Source organism: Anopheles cruzii, chromosome 3 (assembly GCF_943734635.1).
Source record: "Anopheles cruzii chromosome 3, idAnoCruzAS_RS32_06, whole genome shotgun sequence".
In the NCBI taxonomy this organism is placed as follows: domain Eukaryota; kingdom Metazoa; phylum Arthropoda; class Insecta; order Diptera; family Culicidae; genus Anopheles; species Anopheles cruzii.
Window position 1 is genome coordinate 76,237,308 of NC_069145.1, and position 20,529 is coordinate 76,257,836.

General features: G+C 50.3%; 4 protein-coding genes across 7 annotated transcripts; 2 read left to right on the top strand and 2 right to left on the bottom strand.

The window, feature by feature from the left end:
• Window positions 1-106: 106 nt before the first annotated feature.
• On the top strand, window positions 107-2,169 carry LOC128273808 (tRNA-dihydrouridine(47) synthase [NAD(P)(+)]-like). The gene is made up of 4 exons (XM_053011849.1): window positions 107-138; window positions 203-717; window positions 791-2,027; window positions 2,091-2,169. Exons 1-4 carry the CDS (start codon window positions 107-109, stop codon window positions 2,158-2,160), a joined length of 1,854 nt encoding a protein of 617 aa, XP_052867809.1. The 3' UTR covers window positions 2,161-2,169.
• Window positions 2,170-2,318: 149 nt separating this feature from the next.
• LOC128273809 (fructose-1,6-bisphosphatase 1) lies at window positions 2,319-6,064 on the bottom strand. 4 transcript variants are annotated; one of them, XM_053011850.1, is made up of 5 exons: window positions 5,843-6,064; window positions 4,602-4,623; window positions 3,396-3,585; window positions 3,084-3,335; window positions 2,319-3,017 (listed from the first exon to the last, which is right to left on the bottom strand). In XM_053011850.1, the coding sequence occupies exons 2-5, from the start codon at window positions 4,609-4,611 to the stop codon at window positions 2,435-2,437; spliced, it is 1,035 nt and encodes a 344-aa protein (XP_052867810.1). In that variant the 5' UTR covers window positions 4,612-4,623; window positions 5,843-6,064; the 3' UTR covers window positions 2,319-2,434. The 4 variants fall into 4 exon arrangements, with proteins under 4 accessions (XP_052867810.1, XP_052867813.1, XP_052867811.1 ...); XM_053011853.1 differs by having other exon boundaries at window positions 4,593-4,623; XM_053011851.1 differs by lacking the exon at window positions 4,602-4,623.
• Window positions 6,065-7,025: 961 nt separating this feature from the next.
• On the bottom strand, window positions 7,026-12,053 carry LOC128275370 (vacuolar protein sorting-associated protein 41 homolog). The gene is made up of 10 exons (XM_053013848.1): window positions 12,016-12,053; window positions 11,780-11,917; window positions 11,430-11,718; window positions 11,160-11,358; window positions 10,929-11,083; window positions 10,675-10,864; window positions 10,473-10,613; window positions 8,107-8,577; window positions 7,239-8,035; window positions 7,026-7,162 (listed from the first exon to the last, which is right to left on the bottom strand). The coding sequence occupies exons 1-10, from the start codon at window positions 12,025-12,027 to the stop codon at window positions 7,047-7,049; spliced, it is 2,508 nt and encodes an 835-aa protein (XP_052869808.1). The 5' UTR covers window positions 12,028-12,053; the 3' UTR covers window positions 7,026-7,046.
• LOC128275371 (beta-1,3-galactosyltransferase 6) lies at window positions 8,833-10,297 on the top strand. The gene has a single exon (XM_053013849.1). The coding sequence runs from the start codon at window positions 8,904-8,906 to the stop codon at window positions 10,098-10,100; it is 1,197 nt and encodes a 398-aa protein (XP_052869809.1). The 5' UTR covers window positions 8,833-8,903; the 3' UTR covers window positions 10,101-10,297.
• Window positions 12,054-20,529: the final 8,476 nt, after the last annotated feature.

The window sequence follows — 20,529 nt, forward strand, 5'->3', positions numbered from 1 at the left end:
CCCACACGTGTTTTGAGCGAAACGTCAACCGGTTAATTGGAAACAAAACTCCCCGGTAAAAGCTGACGAAAAAGGGCTCCTCGAAATAGAAATCGAACAGCAAACGATGGACGATGGAATATGCCACATAAAGGCAGAGTAAGTGACGCACGAAACGAAACCGTCTAGCACGCGTTGATCGCGGCCCTTACTTTTCCAACAGATACCTTATTCCGCGTGTTGCCGTGTCCGAAAAGCCGGCTACGGTCGAAGGAAAACCTCCTGCAAACGGCAGCAGCGACTCCGCGACGCCGGAAGCGAAAGGTGGTGACGATATGGCCGTCGAAGGCCCACCGGAGAAAAAGGGCCGCTTCGAGGGTGACGGAAAGCGAAAGAAGAAGAACCGGGGTCAGAATAAAGGACGCCAGCTGCCGTTCAAGGAGGACGATTCGTTGCGACTTTGCAAAACGCTTCTCAATGGAAGCGTGACGGAAGGCGCCAAAAAGTGTCCCAAAATGGACACGTGCCGCTATTCGCACGATCTTGACCGATATCTGCAGCTTAAACCGAAAGATATCGGCCCCAAGTGCTACATCTACTCCGTGAAGGGTTTTTGCGATTTTGGCGTAACATGTCGGTTCGCCGGGGCACACTTGGATGAGAACAACCGTAACATTTACCCCGTCGATCATAAGGCATCGAACGATTCGATGCTGATTACCACCTGCCTGGGATATGGTGAGTTGAAAAGACGCGACCCCACATTTGTGACCCACAGAGAGTAATTATTGTTGTAATGTGAACTTTTTAGATCTTCAACAAATCTTGCGCAAAAAGCAATACAATTTCCACAAGTCGACGAAAATAGTGAACAAATTCGAGAAACTACAGCAGGATGAGAAAACTAGTCAGAAACAAAAGTCCGCTGAAGCTACAAACACCGAGGTCGGTTGTGAGGACGGGAAGGCAAAAATCGAGGAAGCAGCACCGAAACCAGTCGGTCCCATTTTGGATGAGGATTTAGTTAAGCTTCGGAGCGCGGAACGAAAACGTATCAACTTCCGCGATAAACTGTACCTCAGCCCGTTGACCACGGTTGGCAATCTGCCGTTCCGTCGGATCTGCAAGGAGTACGGTGTCGACGTAACGTGCGGTGAAATGGCCTGCGCCATACCGATCATTAACGGTGCGATCCAAGAATGGGCCCTTACGAAGCGCCACGAGAGCGAAGACCTGTTCGGGGTGCAGCTTTGTGGCCACAAACCGAAGCTGGTTACGTATGCGGCCCAAATTATCGCCGAAAAGGCGGAAGTCGATTTTATCGACCTCAACATTGGCTGCCCGATCGATTTGATCTTCAACCAGGGCGGCGGAAGTGCCCTGCTCCGGCGCCAGAACGTGCTGCAGCTGATGGTGCAAAGCTGCTCCCGGCTTCTGGCGGACTATGGGAAAGAATTTACCGTGAAAACCCGCGTCGGAATTCACAACAATAAACCGGTGGCCCATGAGCTGGTACCACGGTTCGAGGAGTGGGGTGCCAGCTTAGTTACGATCCATGGGCGCACGAAGGAGCAACGCTACACCAAGCGAGCGGACTGGGATTACGTGCAGCGCTGTGCGTCCCAAGCCAGCACGATTCCGGTGTTCGGAAATGGGGACATTTACTGCTACAGCGACTACGAGGCGGCTCGAGAGCGGTGCCCGAACATTGCCGGCGTTATGGTGGGTCGCGGTGCCCTCATCAAGCCATGGGTGTTTCAGGAGATCAAGGAACGCAAGAACCTCGATCCGTCGAGCAGCGAGCGGTTCGAGATGCTGAAGCGCTACGCAAACTATGGACTCGAGCACTGGGGAAGCGACACGAAAGGGGTGGAAAATACTCGCCGCTTTCTCCTCGAGTGGCAATCGTTTCTGTACCGTTACGTACCGTACGGATTGTTGGAGCGGCCACCGCAGCGCATCAACGAGCGGCCCGAAGCGTACCGGGGGCGCGATGAGCTGGAAACTCTAATGGCATCGCCCAACTGCAATGATTGGGTGAAACTAAGGTAAATGCTGAGCAGGTTGTGTAAACTGCGGCACCCATTCAAAATCTATTTCTTTGAACACAGTGAAATGTTGCTCGGACCCATTCCGGACGGTTTCCAGTTTGTGCCGAAACATAAAGCCAACGCGTACTGAAAGAACGCATCGACGATGGCTATGGTTTAATGACATCTTGGCACTTCCGAGTCCGAGGTATGTAAGTTTAAAACCTGTTATTAGACCCATGGTTGTCAAAGCATAGAGAAAAACTGTAAATAAAACCTGTTACAAAGCCTAGCTGAATGCGATCTTAGTTCTTATGAAGATCTCTGAATATTATTGAGCACATTTTATTACAAAACAAAAAGATTCCACTTCAAGCACATCCATCGAACAGAGTAACCAGGCAACCAGAGTAACTCGGCCCAAACTACTTGATGTAACTGAGCGCTTCCTCGACGTCCAGTTTCGAGCCGAGATAGATGGGCGACCGCTGGTGGATCGACGTGGGCACAACGTCCAGTATCAGTTTATCCTTGCCCGCGTACGCCTTGCCTCCGGCTTGCGTCATCAGGTACGCCATCGGATTGCACTCGTACAGCAGCCGCAGCTTTCCGCTCTTAGCCGCGCTCGTTGCCGGGTAGATGAAGATGCCACCGTATTTGATCGTACGGTGCACGTCCGCCACCATACTGCCGACGTATCGCGCCCCGTACGGTTTGCCCTTGGCCGGATCCTTCTTGTCCTGCACGTAGTTTCGCACCGATGCGTCCCACGTTGACGCGTAGCCCTCGTTGATGGAGTAGATGTTGCCCCGCTCCGGAATGCGCATATTGTAGTCGGTCAGCACAAACTCACCAATCGACGGATCGTACATAAAACCGTGCACACCGTTGCCCAGGCTCAGCACGATCATGGTGGCCGATCCGTACAGTGCGTAACCAGCGGCCACGATCTTGTTTCCCTGTTGCAGCGCATCGGCCACCGAGGGTTCGGCATTTTCATTCAACTGCCTATCATTCAGAATGGAGGACGGAGTTAGTGATTTCGCTAAATCGAACAGCCGCACCGGTACTTACTTAGTGATGGAGAAGATGGAACCGATCGACACGAGGCAATCGATGTTGGACGAACCGTCGAGCGGATCGAACGATACGACGTACTTGCCTCGTTTATCCGATTCGATCTCGATCACGTTATCGTTCTCCTCCGACACCAGCAGACAGGTGGAGTACGAGGACTTTAGCATGTTGATGAAAATTTCGTTCGACAGCACGTCCAACTTTTTCACCTGCTCGCCCTGCACATTGGTGTCGCCTGAGATTCCTTGCCTGAAAGGGGCGAAGTATATGAGAGAACGGGTCGAAAGTGCAGTAAATGGTGCCACTTACAGCTTTGCGATTCCTGCCTTACGCACCGCAGAACTGATGGCCTTGATGGCGGTCTGGATGCAGTTGAGCAGCTGGGATAGATCGCCGGTGGCATGTTTGTACTTTTTCTGCTCCTGCAGCACGAAGCGCGTCAGCGTCATGCAGTTCGAGTCGAACGCCGGTCCCTGTTGGGTCATGATTTGTATCGTTGCTGCAATCGGGTCGTGGGAAAAAGATCAGTTAGTCAACAATTACAATTCTTCTCACATGCTTATGCAACAGCCATGCGCCATGCCATTCTACAAACTGCCAAATAATAGGTGCTTGTTGATAATTTAATTACAAACCGAAGGAATTTTATTTCTAGCAACATGTAAAGCATGGCCCACTTAGAATCGCGAACAATTGAATCAGCTCTATCTCGGGGTTGGTTTGACTTAGGAAACATGTCAAGCGTCCTTTGTGCCTCGCCAGAACCTTCTCGTACAACTTTCTAGCGCGTGTTTTAGCGACTAGGTTTTGCTTAAGTGTCCTGTTTGGATGCTTACATGCAAGGAAAGAACAGTACCTCTTCGTTGACAGATCCTCGCGACAGTACTTCTGCTGGCACTACATTTTTTTGCAATATCCCGAATCGAAAGTCCAGGATTTGCCTTGATTGATCTTAAAACCATCCCGTTCAGCTGCCGGTCCTTTGTTCCACTACGACGTCTACTCTGAATCTTTCGGTCTACGGCATTCCGTTCCCGGAAACGCTGGAGCACACCATATACAGTGGATTTTGCGAACTTCAGTGTTTTTGCAATCTTCAAAACAGACCACGTCGGGTTCTCAACGTGAGTTTGCAGAATGAGTTTTCTTCTTTCGAGTTCCATTAAGCATAACTTTTTGTAAACTCTGCGTACCAAGACGAAACTTTCAGCGTTGAAAGGCGAATGTTTACTAAAGACATAGCTGTCAAAACATTTGAAGTCCAACCACCAGAGGCGCTGCTAGAAGACATAGAACTTTTCGCGATTCTAACTGGGCCAGGCTTTAATTTTTGTACACTTGGGATTAGTTGCAGGAAAGAAGTAGAAGTTTTCGATGCAGATTTACTATCAAATGACAGTGGCTTTGTTGGAGTTCATAGCATTCTTCGTGATAAGTAAAATTATTGTACAAACGTAGAGTACATGCAACAGTAAGCAAGAGTTTCGCAGTGCCAACAGATTCTACATTACGTACGATTGGCCATCTTTTGCTGTCGCTGTTGGAAAATTCAAACAATTTTACTTATTATTTGTACAGCAATGACGAAAGCAAACATTTGATCATTTGAGCAACACTGTGGTGTGTGTCTGGTCTGGATCTGGATGGTGACTTGCAACCCTGCAACCTTTCGGTTGTTGCCATATTGATGCGTACAAACGATGACCGAAGATGAGCACGGGGCACCGCAAAGATAAGGGGTCCGAACAGCGTTTATAAATGGCCAGTGATAAGCGCTGATTTTGTTCATTTTTCCTATTCTAAACCTATTGCAGCCCTCGTTTCGCCGTATCAATCCAAAAACGGCGGCCAAACGGGGCCACGTTCACGGCCCTCGATCCTTTCTAACCGTGGTAGGGGTCATCAGGCGGTCAAAGTCAAGTTGTCTGCTCGTACGATCTGGTGCCCAGTGGTTCCCAAACGGGCGAATGTTAATTTTTGAAGAAACAGCAACAACGAGAATATTTTGAAACGATTAAAACGGTTTGGGTTGTGTTTACGCAATCAAAGTGTCCATCGAATGATTTGAAGATGAAAGTTCTTTGGAACTCATTCGTTGATCATGTGTTTAAATTTTTAATAGAAAAAACTTTGGCACATATGGCCGTTAGACTTCTTCCCGCATTAAGTTGTACTGCAATTCTTTGAAAGATTTGAATTAAAATTGGAGTCAATTGTGGGTCATAGGTTCCCATGTGTCCTTCAAACTGAATGCTCTTGTGGTTCGCTAGTGCTCGAAGAGAATTTTATCGCCAAAACGCAAGGACGCAAGGTTCTGCGGTTTTCTGTTGTGGCCACTGTTTCTTTGTTTTCTGGTTGTTTTTGGCACTTTCATCATTTGAACGCGTGTCGCGGAATACAAGAGGAAAAAATAAACGAAGAACTAGGAAACCGGTCGCGGGTTACGATCGCGATCGCGAGGTTTGTTTTTCAACAGCTATCCGACGAACCATGAAGCCGTGAGATTGCCACCAGGAAAGTGTATGTGTGAGAACTTGCCAAAAATAGTACCGAAAAGCGGTTCAGCGATTCTCAAAACGATCGAACGGACTTTGAACGCAAAAGATGCTACAGTTTAAAGCCCGCTCTATCTTAAATTCCATCCAGTACAGCATTTGCACTGCAATTCTAAATTGTCCACCTTTTTCCACTTTACCACAGAAGCACTTTCAAAAATGATCGTCACTCGCCCCTGAGCAAGTCAATGTTCAACTTACCTCTACGGTGGATCTCAAGACACTGAAGCGATCACGCCTCGGGATAATGTGGTACACTAGTTCGCGACAAATATCACGCCAGTGACGCTAATTAGCCGGGCAGATATTCGGCACAAACCACTTTGACCCCCTAATTGAAGGTGTCACCAACTGGGGAATCGAAACTAATCCAGTTTCTGCCACCAAGAACTGCTGTGCGTAAGCAACTGAATCTCTCGGCTATCACTTACTGACTACCGGACCGGTGCCGGTTGGTTCGAAAACACGGACGCAGGGTGACCCAACCAACACCAACACGCGCCGATGCGCCAGTAGTGTTCGGGAAAGAGTGGGCGCGATTATGCGTGCGTGCGTTCCGCGGATCACTTCGCGTGTTGGGTCGATCGAACGAAACCCTTGTTCGTTGGTTGTTCATTAGGCCATTGACTAACACAATGTGGTCAATACTTTTCGTGTACATTTTGACCTCCTCGAATCGAACTTCCTATCATTCGACGTGCCATGGCGCATGGCGTGGAAGCCACATCGGATGTAGGTAACGTGTGTCGATCGATAGAAAGCATGTTCGATGTCGTATGTTCCACAAACACAACCTTCGGTATTCTTATCAGAGAGGAGAGAGTAGACGTCGAGACACTTGGCCCGCCTTGCGAGTGATAAGACGGAACAGGGTGCAATCCTCGGTTTCTAAGGGACGAGCCTCCTCGACCGTGTAATCCGGCTTTACGACGGCAATGACAGTGCGCTTTCGCTTTCGTTACATTTGAGTCTTCCGAATGGCCCACTCTGTGGCACATTGCTGAGCCTTTGAATTGGACTAATCTTGCTGCATCTTGCCACTCGGGCCGTTACGCGTTTGGTGCTGATTAGAAACAGGAATCTAAACCATCTTCACATATTGGCCTGGGTCCTCAGACGCGCTGTTACCATGCATCGATTTATGGATTGACGCAAAAGTAATTTATTTATTAAAATCATCTTACACAAGAGTTCTTCTTTTATTTGGCTTTTGAAAAACAATGAAATATGCAACAAAACAATATTTTCAATGGGAACGGTGCCTCTGGTGGGAACGGAATATCATTTGATCAATTCAAGCTTCTGTGGTTATTCGACGTAGTGCGGTGCCAGTGCTGGTCCTGGGCCCGTCATTTAAGGCGCGAGAAGTCGAGCCCTTGCGGCTGATGGACCTCTGCTTGTGGAACTATTGTTTTTTCGATTTACAAACAATACAGAACTCTATGTTGTACTTGTCCGGGAGACAGTTTTCGTGAAAGTAGTGTCTGCAGTTGAACATTACGATATCCGTTTTCATATTGTCTGCAAAGCGGCACGAAGAAATTGGTAGAATTAGTGAACGGCAGGTCGCTCACTAGCCACCTTCAGCCCCACTTACCTTTTACGATAAGGTCCCTCCGGCAGACGCCACACGTGTGGTCCGTCGAAACGTGCAGTGCACCCTGCTGCAGTTGCACCAAACGCTCGTGCATGCTGAAGTAATCCGACGCCAGTATCTGATTGCAACCCTCCTGTATCGCGACTTGCAAGCTGTACCCGCACAGCATCTTGATGATCGAGCTCTTCAGCCCTTCGATCTGCTGACCCGGCTGAATCCGATCGACCACCAGCTCGGGATTAATGAAACCCGCGATCCCGTCCAGCAGCTTCGTCATCACGTGCGGTTTGTCAACCGACTCGTTGATCAAATCGTCCCACAGGTCCGCATCGTCGTGTTCCTTGCAAAACTCGATCGCCATCGGTACGTCACCCAGATTGTGCAGGATGATGGCGAGCGCTTCCCGCGTGCTACCCATCTTCGCCAACAGGTACACCATCTCCGGATAGAACAGCAACTGTCGGCAGATATCGTACGCCTCCTGGATGGGATAGTTGTTCGAGCGGCGCAAAAAGGGAAGCAGCTTATCTGGCTCATACCGAGCGTAGAGTGGCACCAAGCGGCCGTGGAATTTGTAGCTAGTGTCAGATTTATCGTACGCATCCAGATAGCGGAACAGATACTGCTCGTGGTGCTCGAGCTCCCGGACCACGTCATCTGCGGGGATACTTTTCTGCCTCAAGAGCATCGCGATCGCCCGATCGCTATCGAGCTCGATTAGCTGCACGATCGTGTCCTTGATCATACCGTACAGATCGTGCGTGGCAATCAGCTCAAACACGTCCTTGTGCTGCAATCTACAACCAAATAAAAGCACGCTTAGTTCAATACTTCCCCCAATCGGTCGGTCGGTTTCCGCGTTACTTACTTCAAATACATCGTCAGCGCACGATCGTATTCCCGTTCGTGCGAGTACAGGATCGCTAGCGCTTCCAGCAGGATGTTTGCATCTTTTTTGTTGAAATGATCATTGATCGCATTGATTACCGCTTTCGTGTTGTACAGACTCGGGGGCCACTCCTTCACCAGCCGCAGAAACCCATCCGGATCGAGTTGCAGATATTCGTACAGCACCATCTCGTACACGTGCGGGTTCAGTTTGTTCGCTTCCGCCACCGGAATGTAGCCACTAACCGACCGGAGTTGCTTTACCTTGACGAACTTGTACACTTCCTCCTCCCATAGCTGCTTATCGGTACCGAAAACGCGTGTGCAGAGTTTGGCCGCTTCGTCGAACTGTTGCTGGGAGAGCAGATGGTCCAGGTAGAGCCGGGCAACGGTAATGAGTGAGTACTTTCCGCCGTGCTTCGTTATCACTTCCATCGCTTGTTCAAATTTTCTGAAACCGGCAAAGGAAGTTAATTATTTAAAATTGCATCTCAACGTACGCAGCCATCGCAGTAAACGTACACAGCCATTGGCTGCGTTACTCTCCGTTTGACAGTTCATCCGTCACTGGGGCTGCCAAAACAATGTTTGTCAAAAACAATCCGCAAAGTGCGACGAAAAGAAACCTCTCGTCGCTGGCCACAGCCCCGCAGCAGCGGAGAGGAGCGATGTAAAACGCTATTTAAAGTGTCACACAGTGCGCTGGCGACCGAAACGGAATTCCGGTAGCAAAAGCACGGTAGGAGCCACGCCCGGACTTTGAAAACGCACCATTGAATGTCACTGCGACGCCTCATGGCTCTTACGCGCTATCACCTGCACAAGCGGCACTGTGTCGGCTATATTCCGCTCATCTGTGCCTTTCTGTTCGGCGCCCTGCTCACGGCACTGATCGCCAACACGAACCCCTCGTGTGCCCCGCTCGGCCGGCTGTACGATCCCGAAAACTCCTACTTCCTGATCCTGCTCGTCGTGACGGCACCGGAAAACTTCGAACGACGCACGACGATCCGCGAAACGTATCTTAACCTGCGGCCACGGCTCATCAACGAGAGCTACCAGGACGAACTGATCCACATTCCACCGCTGACCGAGCACGGCCAGGTGCAACCGGACTCGATCGCCACACAGCGCCAGCTGCTGGCCAACTACCGACAGTGGCAAGAGAAACCGATCAAAAACATTAAGGTGATCAACTTTAAAATTAAAACACTGTTCGCGATCGGTACGGGAGGGCAACCGAAAAACGTGCGCCGTGCCCTGTACGAAGAGCAGCGCGTTTTCGGAGACATACTTGAACTGGAGGACTTGCACGATTCGTACGGCAATCTGACCGTGAAGGTACTTCGCAGCCTGCAGCACATCGACACGAAGTACGACTTCAAGTATCTCGCCAAACTGGACGACGACACGTACGTGAAGTTGGACCTGCTGGCCGAGGATTTGCTGAGCTACTACGAGAAGCTGCATCGGGAACATCAAGCAAGCCCGCCGCCGCCGGGCGCCACTCCGATCGAACTGTATTGGGGCTACTTTCGGGGGGCGGCCACCATACAGAAGCACGGTGTGTGGCAGGAGCACGACTACAAGCTGTGCGATCGGTACGGGCCGTATGCCCTCGGTGGTGGGTACGTGTTGTCCCGGGGGCTGGTTTCGTTTATCGCCAGCTATGCGGACCGCTTGAGTGCGTATCGCAGCGAGGACATAGCGGTCGGAGCGTGGTTGGCACCGTTCCGTAACATCCACCGGCGGCACGATGTGCGCTTCGACACGGCCTGGAAACCGCGCGCATGCCAAAACTATCATCTATTGCTGCACAAGCGTACCGCGCGCCATATGCGCGATCTGTATCGGGGCGAGATGTGCACGCACGAGGATGATACTCCGGCCGCGGGAGGAGGAGGACCTACGCCAGCCGAGTATTACTACGACTGGTCACAACCACCGAGCTCGTGCTGCAGAACGTTGGTGTAACGCGAAATAGCACAATCTCCCTAAACACATGGCCACTAAACACTCCCCAGTGCGCGATCGACACACGATCTCCAGCTCGCAGCTCCAGACGGCAGCTTACAATGTATTCGCGCCTAGAGTAGGCCACATGATCTTAACTAGCTGGTAATCCCCAACTGACACAACACAGGCAGCAATGAAAAACTGCAGTATTTCTATGGCAACAGGAACAGGACACTTTCCATCACGGTGTGGTAGCTATGGTAACTGAGATGCACTGAGACGCACCTGACGCAAGCCCAAGGTGCAGGTTTAGAATTTCGAAGCAATAAATTATTTCTATACAAAAAGTGATCCGTTCCGTCCTTCTCTGACCGTCCCTGTGTAACATACCCATGCTCGATAAGCCACTGGATGCGGTCATCTGTTTCGTAGAGGTTCGCCACCACAACGTCCTTCGGGGAGACGATGAAATACTGATTTTCTTCGATCAGACAATCGAGATGATAATCGTCACACTTGTACTCCTCGTACCTGGAACGATCCGCCGATTAGTAGACCAATGGAATTGCAAACGCACCGAGAGCACACTTACCCTCGCATCGATAGGCTATCGGTACAGATTTCGACGTAATCGGTTGCGTTGTACTGAAGCACGCACAAAATTGGCCGCAAAGCTTTGTTCGTTTCCGAATCACGATCCTTCGAAAAGCCAAGCACCACCAGCTGATTGCTCTCCAGTGGTGCTATGCCGCAGATGTAGAAATCGGTTTGGAATGTGGACACTGTAAGCGAAAACAAAGCCATGTACCAAGGAATTCATCCGTCGCACTTTCGAAGTACCCTTACTCGGATCGACGATGTGGTTCGGTAGGTTTCGCATGGTTACTTCGATCGCGTTCCGCTTACGTATCACACAGATTCGCACGGTGTCGACCCAGCCGATGAGAAGGGTCGTCGGATTGGACCAGTTTAGGTTGCACCGAAAGTCGGTTAAATTTCCGCTACGAGAAAGAATCGAACAATCGATCGTCGGGATTGTGGCCTCTTAGTGACGAATCGGGATATTTTCCTGCTTACCTTCTCGGTTGCTCCCATTGAATGAATCCCAGTGAGCACTTTTCGTTCAGATCGTACACGTGTATGCCGAGGGTGCTGGACCACGCCACAAACTGACCGTTCCACTTGATGGAGGTCACCTGCCCCTCGGAGATGCTCAGCACGGTCGATTTTAGGCCCTTGATGAAGGTTTTCTCGTACAGTACCAATTTGGTATCGCCTGTCAGACATAAAACCGGAACACTACACAGTATAGTGGGCAGATTCACACCGCAAGGTGTGCGGCCTTACCTATGATAAATTTGCTACCCGATCCGGACCGGTGGTTGGGGTCGAGTTCGACGGCTTTTACGATCTTCCCCGTGCTCAACTGTTGATTGTTCTCGTCCGTGTATAGACCGCTAATCATCACCTTGCCATCGTCGGAGCATGTGGCAATGTGTTCCCCTTTGCTATCTACCGATATTTTGTTCACCGACAGAATGTGTGCGTTTTCCTTTATCGTCATAATCGTTTGCACACTGTTGCCCTGATGGTCGAGCATGTGTATACGTCCCCAGTGGGTGCCGAGACAAAGGAACTGTGAATGGAATAGAAATGCCGTTACGGAATGGTTTCGGAAGGAGTGCTTTCGGGAGTACCCTTGGATGCACGGCAATGCAGCTGATCGCCTCTTCGCTCAGTATGTTTTTCAGATCATTCAGAAGACGGACGTACTTCAGCTTCGGCTCAACTTCGTCCTCCGTCAAGCTGCAGGAATCCGCCGATGTCGGATCGTGCTAGGGGCAAAATGGGCACCGGAAAGAAAGAGTGATTCAAGGAGCTCGAACATTTATCGGCCGCCGTCAACATTCTGCATCAGTACACGGAGACCTACCGAATCGACCATCGTGTTCTGGCACTGCGCACTGTGTAATAATTTTGATCTTTTACTTGTGACAAAATTGTGACAAAAAATTAAAATGTCCTAAGATAACCAGTCACGGTAACCCTAGGATCACCGTCCCCCGAAGTCGGAATGGGAGTTTATCGAAACGGTGAACAATGAGAAAGAAACTTTTGCAAGGTTTGTTGTTTAGTTGGTCACCAATTTTTCCCCTCCCGCCCATTGATCCTTTTTGACAGCACTCTCGCACGAAATTTGTTTTGGTTCGCGGCAGTGTTGCCAACGAATCCTTCACGAACGATGCTGGCTGCGTACTCACTGCTGGGCAAAGTGAGAGAATGTCCCTCCAAAGTGAGGAGAATTTTCTTGTGAGAAGAGTGAGAATTTTCTTGTGAGAAGAGTGAGAATGAGAATTCTAACGAAAAAGTGAGTAAGTTTTTCGAATGTTATTATTTGGGATGGTAGTTTAAATATAACACAGCTAAAAGGTTAGACAAAAAGTCAGTAAATACGCTCAGCTCAGCTTCTATGGAAACATTCCGCATAGAAAAGTATGAGCGGTCAAAGAACGCTTATGGAGAACAAACGCTATGGATAAAACCGATTACAATGGAAACAACTGTTTAGCCATATCATAAAAAAGCCAATCGTTGGCCCAAGACAAGTTCACGGTAGCACTGATAAGCGACGGACCAGTATTGTAAACCATAACAAGACTAATCCATAGGAACGTCTCCCGTGCCTCCGTGGCCCGATGAGGCGTTGCTAAGGTCAAGTCCGTGGGCTAGGACACTTCGCGCCCATTACTAAGCCGGCGGGACGGACTGATGAAGTGTGCTCCTAGAGCTGATTGAACTTTGAGCACGCCACGGCATGATGCAAAAGGTAACCGAAGAAGTGTCTTGCGAGACATCAGAAAGCGCAAAAATGCTGATACTGATTCCTGATGCCGGCAACGTCACGCATGCTTCAGATGATCAAATGCACGACTCGGCAAACGATTTCGGCGGCAACTGATTACACCGGGCATGCCGCCGCCACCGCGTTTATGGTGTTGGGTCTGTCCGTTTCATTTTTTTCCGGCACACTCCTGATTAATATGATAATAAAGAGCACACCCATCGTATGATTCGCTCACGCTGCCAATTGTCCAGATAGCGTGCCTCTGGGATCTGAGTGGCTGGCGCTGTGGATTATTACATCATTTTATAACGTTTCGTCTTCGAAAAACAGTAACAAGTTTGGCTCATCCGTCCATTCTTTATTAAACTTTGGTTTTCTTTGGATTTTTCTTCCTTTAAATTTTGCGTTGTATCAATACATTGTTAACATTAGTTCCAATTTGCGAATATGGTGAATGATTTAACACACAATATTTTAATTTTCACTAATAACTAATACTAAAAACGTTACTTCCATCCGCGAAGCATCACCGTACAGAACCTGAATGAGAATTAAAGGGAAATGTCTTGAGAAGACCGTAGCGACTAGCGAATTGTACGTCTTTCGAGTAGACTTTGGAATTGGCTATCCGCTGCCACTTGCAACTTGCGTCGATGCACTCGCACTTGGGAAATCATAAACACGATGCTCTGACGTAGGCGGGAGATGACGCGGGAGGGCACATAATTTTCCATCCAATCTCGGCCGGGACAAGTAAAAGTCACATTGAGCGATCGCACCTAGATGCGCCATCCATATCCCGCACAGGAACTGATAACGATATGATTTGTTATTGTTTTGAATTGAAACCCTGCTTCGAAGGGTTGTGCTTTTCAACCCCTGTAAAACGTGTACCGAACGGTGGTCTCTTGTCGAACGTCCTGAATCCGGACAAGCGGCCAAGGGGTACGGAAAGGCTTAACTTTGATTTCGAGTACGTCTTTGGTAAGCAACTGTTGTTGGGGATTGCAGCATCAAACGCGAAATTTTCCTTTCGGCCTCGGCCTCGGCCCCGCGAAAGGCCTTCACAGTTGAATAAGTTTAAGGTGGTACAAACGGTACAAAATTCAAACAGTGAAGGTGAATTTAATCATTTTTCCGTGAATGCACCGAATTTAACGCCAACAAATATAGACCGATGACACCATTGGCCAAAATCCTATTCGCGGATTTCAAATCAACATTCGGTGCCTTGTGAGCAGCAAATCGGCGGTCGTAGTAGGTTCGGCATTGAACTTGAAAAAATGTATCTTACCGTCTTTGCATTCGTGTGCAGAGCCAGAGCGAGAGCGAGAGTGAGAGAGAGACTTTGTTTTGTTTATCTTCTCTCACCGGAACCGGCGTGTCTCGCGAACATCAACGATGCCTTCGCACCACCTGCCGCGAACGGTAGCGTGGTGTTCGCAGGTCTGTCGTACGCCAATTTTTTTTTGTACCGAATTGAGGTAATAACCTGATTACTGATTATAAACTTTACGATTACATCAGGGTTTATCAGACCGCTGCGTGTCTTACGAAGCAAGTGCAAACCCCGTTCCGTACATCCGCCGTCTCGCGGTGAAATGCCGCCAGCGGAGCGGGCGCAGTGTTGAGTCATGCGTGCTAGTGTGCGGAAAGAGCGTACACGCGCGATTTCGGCGAGAATCCTGCCTTTCTGATTGGATATCGCGCAGTGGTCTGACATCGGGCCACTACCACCACCACCCATGCTTTGGCAAAAGCACGCGTGCTCCCCGCGCTCTTGTTGCCACCGTAATCGGCGGCCAACGCGCTGTTGCCGTTCCACGCCGCAGCTCGCGTCATATGATTTGCCTACCTATCGCTCCGCTCTCCGCCTGCTGGGTGGTCTGCTATCGGCCAGGGAAACACCCCACCGGGCGCAACCGTGATTTGAGTGATGAAAGTTCAACTTCTGTCTACGCTTGTCCTCGGCACTGACCGACGTCACTTTTTGGGGCTACCTCGCCGGTTGCACCTCGAAATGGAACTTCCCTTTTTTGGCGGGGGGGTGCCCCTTTTATGGTGGACAGCTTTGCCAAATGATACCATGTTTTGCAAACACCTTGGCGCGTCCTCAAAATGCTTCGTTTCAATCGGATTCCCCTCGTGTGGCGCATCGTATGATTCATGCTGCATACCATTCGCCGGTGGCCGCTGAAAAGATATTGCTATCGTGGCTCTAATTATGCAGCCCCAGCAAATGACACCGCATGTCACGGTAAAAAGATTCCGTTTTCTCTACTTTATTGAGCAAAAGATTAAAATTTATAGTTTCTAATAGGAAAGCGCCATCGCATCGAGCCTCTAGGACGATCGTGGCCGACCGTTTCGCATTGTTATGCACTCTCGTATCCTCGGCACCATTCAGCGCGCACTCGTTTGGGGCGCGGTTGTGTGCGTGGTCCTTAGTTTTCCTCGGGATGGTTCGCTATCGTACGATGTTTTTCGTTTTCTCTCCATCTCGCTCGCCCTCGGCGAAAAAAGAGAGTGGATTCGCTTTTGCGCCGCGTAAAATGTGTGAGTGTGTTGGAGAAACGCGCGGTTTGGATAGTTCGCTCTCGGCGCGGTTTTAGTTAGAGCGTGTTTAGTGGAAAAAGTCGTGTGCCGGCGTTCGCGCAGCAGCTGTGTCTTCCGTTTCATTCCTCTGCAAGCGGTATTGGCTTTCCTTCGCTCTTTATCCATCTCTCTTCAATCCGGCACGCGGAACGGTGCAGGGTGGAGAAGGAGTTTCGGCTGGATCCGGTGGTCCGAGCGCCTGCAACATCAGCAGATTTGGAGTCATTTCGGAAAAAGTGTTCACCAGCGCCGGAAGCCTCTTCTTCGCGTGATAAAACCGTTTCTATTCGCAGCACTGTAAATCGCAGTAAACCATTGTCAAGGTACCGCGCAACATACGAGAACGTTCGAGCTTTCAAGGCTCCTCCTCCGATTGATCCTTTGCATAGGCAAAAGAAACGAGTGCTCCCAGTGAAACAATTGTTGGCGAAAGAAAAATCCATGGTAACCCCAGATTTGTAGAGAAAAAAACTCTGTTCAGAGGTGTGTCTCGAATTTAAAACGTACAAAGCGTAACTGAACTATTGACAGACTGTTGATTTCGTCAAAAAGTGTAGACACGATTGTGAATTTGGCTCGTGAAGGTCTAGTGACAAGACAAAACCGCTCCGAGGTAAGTGTGCCTTTCCCCGCAACACACGAGCCAAGTAGTGCATGCCCACCAGGCACAGTGCACTAGGATACGGAGAAAAGTGTTGACTATGGCGTACGAAAATCGATTTTTCCATTTTCAACTCCTTTCCGGTGCTTCGGAGAGGACTCCGCTGCTTGCAAAAACGCATACTGCTGGACTGTGGAAGGTTGACCGATACAATGTGGGGGCTCCATTCATGGGGTTTCGTAATCGAACGAACGTGATGAAGTAACTCTGACCTCATCGCACGATTGCTGGAAGTTTCCACATCAATCGATAGAGCCCCCCCGGAGGAATTGATACTTGCACGAAGGGAAGGAAATTGTGATGGAAAATCCTTTCAACGAACGACACAAGCACACACACACACACATCGGGACACTCTTAACCTTCGCGAACGAAGAACAAGATGGGTGAGGCCTTTGGCAACCCAGACCCCAGGGTTTGGGGAATCGATACACGCGCCACAGAAACACAAGCATCACATAAAGCGTTCGGCTTCGCTCGTGGTCTGGGGTCTTTGAACTTTCCCGGCCAGCAACGAAAATGAACGATTTTAGGTTTTCTTGTGGGTTTTCTAACTTTCCAAGCGATTCACCGTTTTTCACCGTTCAGCGGCGGCTCGCGCGTCTCAACACGGTTCCGGATGAGAAGGAGAACCACCATCCGGTGGTGGTGTGTTGAATGACGAAATGTTCGCGCACACCGTCAGCTGCAAAACACACACACACGCTCGTGGGAAAGAATGGCCAGCGGAAAAAGGAACGAAACTGGGGCGAAAGAGTATGGCGATAAATAATTAGTTCACAATGCCTACCTGAAACGCGCGAAAAGCAAAACGAAGCAAAACCAATCGCCGCGATCCGTTCGTCGCCTGCTCCTTGACAGCGACAAAACATATGATTGGTAGCAGTATGCGTTGCCCAAATAGGTTTTAAATTTGACAACTTCACTTTACCGATTTTTTGACACTTTTCCGTGACTGCTAATGTTAATGAAAAATTACTATTTTGAAGTGAAGCCCTGCAGTCAAAACGAAATCAACCGCCCCAACGTTCGTTAGAAACCTGATACGTGTACCCCGATCGTGCTCCAAAGACCTTGGAACGCATCACTTGAACCGCGCGATAGGCGCACACAAATCATCGAAAAATCACTGCACTATTGCGTGCCTTTAAGCCCAGTATCATCCCACCAAACAGCGGCACGCTCATCAACTGTTGATTGGCGAAGCCTTTTCCGATGTGCACCGAAAATGCACCAGTCGAACACGTGACCGGCCGAGTCGGAGCACGAGCAAACCGATCGCGAGCCAGCCACGACGACGATGTGGCCCCGATCCGTTCCCAGCATACGCAACCGGTGCTGCGATTCATCAGTTTCGACCGCCCCACCCGATGTACTCTGTCATTGAAGAGGACGCGGCCAGAACACAATCTCCACCTTCCCCAATGGCGAAAGAGACAGAGAGATGGAGTCGTGCACACTGAGTGACACCATATGCCTGGGAAGAGTTATTCTTTGCATTAGAAACACACTTTAACCAGTAGGGCCATTTCAAATTTGCAATCTTGTTTCCGCTTACGGAATGTAGCTGGATGAAATTCCACCGCCAAGAGACAATTTGTAGAATGTATGCTAAAGCATGGCGCAAACTGTCTGATGTCTGTTGAGAACCAATTATTTAACTGTTTATATTCCAGTACGCAAGTGTAGCTAACGGATATTCCTTTGCATTCCAGAACCATTCCGCTGCCGCGTGCTCCACAACTCCAGCCCCAGCGCTTTAATCTTCTTACGTATCGGAAGTGGCAACTGCGATTCGGCGTGATCTTTCGTGAGATAAATCCAATTGATGGTCAAGAACTAAGCACGGACACGCGGACAGGCACACACGTCGACTCGCTAAACACATAGCACGGGCGGATTGGCGGAGATAAGCTAAGGACGGTGGACGGAGTGGCGTGCTCCAGGCGATAGACAAAGCCCGCACCCATACAAACTCAACCTCGTCTGGTCCATCAGCAACAGAGCTCCGGCCCCAGCAGCCAGAGTGTGAAGCCAGAAAAGGATTCGCCAGAACAGGAAACGGCCCCCCATAAGTAGGGCGCATATCCGACGCCGGAAGTTAGTTGAAGTTACGAATCCGCTCCGTGTGTGACAGCAGCTAGCCTAGCCGCGTTCGAAGAAGCCGGTTCATCGGTCGGTCAGAATTTCGGAAGCTAATCGGATCGAACGACCCAACACGCTCGATCATCCGATTCTCCGGGCTTGGCCACGCGTCCCCGCACACACATACACCGGCTCGTGTGGCAACTCGCCTGCCACATAGTGATACGCCGCCCCAGAGGTCGTCGCGGCTGCTGATAGTGATCCGACGAGGGAGACGAGCGTGAGCGAGGGATCCGAGCCGAGTGCGTAGAAGGAGTGATTGGCGCGATAATATATTTTGCTCTCAACGCGCGCCGGACAGTGAGTTTTGCTGATTTGTGCTCGCGCTCCGCAGCTCATTCGACGTCGGACTGTTCCGGTAAACGGACGGACACACGGAAGCTTGAGCTTGATCTGCCCGCGAACAGAGCCACGGTGTGTTGTTTGCGCCTAGCGTGTGGTGCACTCCTCAGCAGCAGTTCCGCTCCCAGAAACAGCTTCCGTGCGCGGTGTGTGCCCAGGACTCATTAGAAGATCGTCGCTGATCGATCGTACACGCGGAGACCTTAGTGTGTGATATACCTGCTCTCAGTTCCCAGTGAATCCGTTCCAAAGGTGAGTCTGTGTGTGAGGTGGTTTTAGGGAAGTGAAATTGTAAAATATTTGCAAAGACAGATTCTCTTTCTATCATTAAGTACTCGCGGTTTTCGATAGATTTATGGTGCCGATTTCGAGCTGGTAATAGGATTGTTTCCCGGGTCGACTGCACTCGAAAACGCACACGGGATCGGCTGATGGCAATCGCTTGCAAAAAATGCAACAAAAAGAAACACAGATAGCGTGTGCCGCGGCGCACCACATCTCGTTGTCGTCCCACGTTGCCAACGCCTCCATGCTATCGGGCGCGCGATTGATTGCCAGGTTGCCAAGTGGCTCCGTGGATGATCGTTCTTTCCGATGGCCTCGCGGTGAACTTGAACCACGGCACCACGGCGAATCTACCGAAGTGATAACAAGTTGCGCGAAAAGGGAGGCCGCTATCTGTGATGACCACTGAAGGGGAAGGTGCAACGTTAGCAGAAGGAACTAAAAAACGGGAATTTAGATCGATAGCTTCAGGGAACTTAGTGGCGTGTGCCAAGGAAAAGGCACTCGGGGTGTGAACCTTTTCCCCATTTCCATCGATCTCTGTGCGCAGATGCAAACTTAATTTTACATGTTACCTCATCGCCCACGGAACAGGCCAACGGGCGTTCGCTAAAAGGTTGGTTGTACTTCTTCCACCTCGTGGTCGGTCCCAGCCTTATCGCTGCACTCCGTTCGCACATGTGCGCAGTGGCGTGTGCGGAGTGGCGTGTGTGTAAACATGAACTTGAGAGGCAACAAAACATTACACATGTATAAGCATTTTGCACCCCGCGAATGCGGCCACAACCGCGCCCAACAACCCTCTCGACTCGTCTCATTCACTCCCCGGGAACGGTTTCGGCGGCGACCAATATCAACATCCGCATCGTCAGCGATCGAACCAGACAAGGACAGAGGCATAGGAAGCAGACGGGAGGATGGGTTCGCGATCGCGATCACGCCACCTGCTCACCGGTTTGACGTGAATCTTGACGACGACGGCAGGCGAGCGAGCGCCTGTGAAAGGGATTTTCGGTTGAATGGTCTCCAATGGAACGGCGCTCTTCTGGCTGTGCCCGTTTCTGGAATTGTCCATTTGTGTCCATCACAACGAGGGTACAATGGGCGCGGCTGGGCAACAGCAGCGAGCATATGATCATCCTCTTCCCCGAGTTCTGGTTTTTCTGCGATGATTCCGTTGCTTCCAAGGCCCGGACTCCCCCCGGGATCGTCCCGATGATCACGCTATTTTCCGTTACGTCCGCGGATCCTATGTAAGCCCGTGTGCCTAACCACGGTTTTTGGTGGCCCCCTTTTTATGCCACACGGCGGACCACGCGTCTGATCCGTCCGCCACCGTCGTCTGTTGTTACGTAGCCGAATTTTGCGGACTGATTGCTGGCGATCGCGACTTGCCCGCGCGCGTCATCCGTCGATGACGAATGGACCAGGCTGAAGGAAAGGCGCTGAGCTTCTTTCGGTGAGCGACGTGAGGTGACCACCTTTAATTTGGGTCGAATATCTTAGCCGGCATCTCTTCTCGCCTGTGTCGCGGTTGCTCAACATCTCGGCGACCCGAGCGGGCCTTTCGAAAT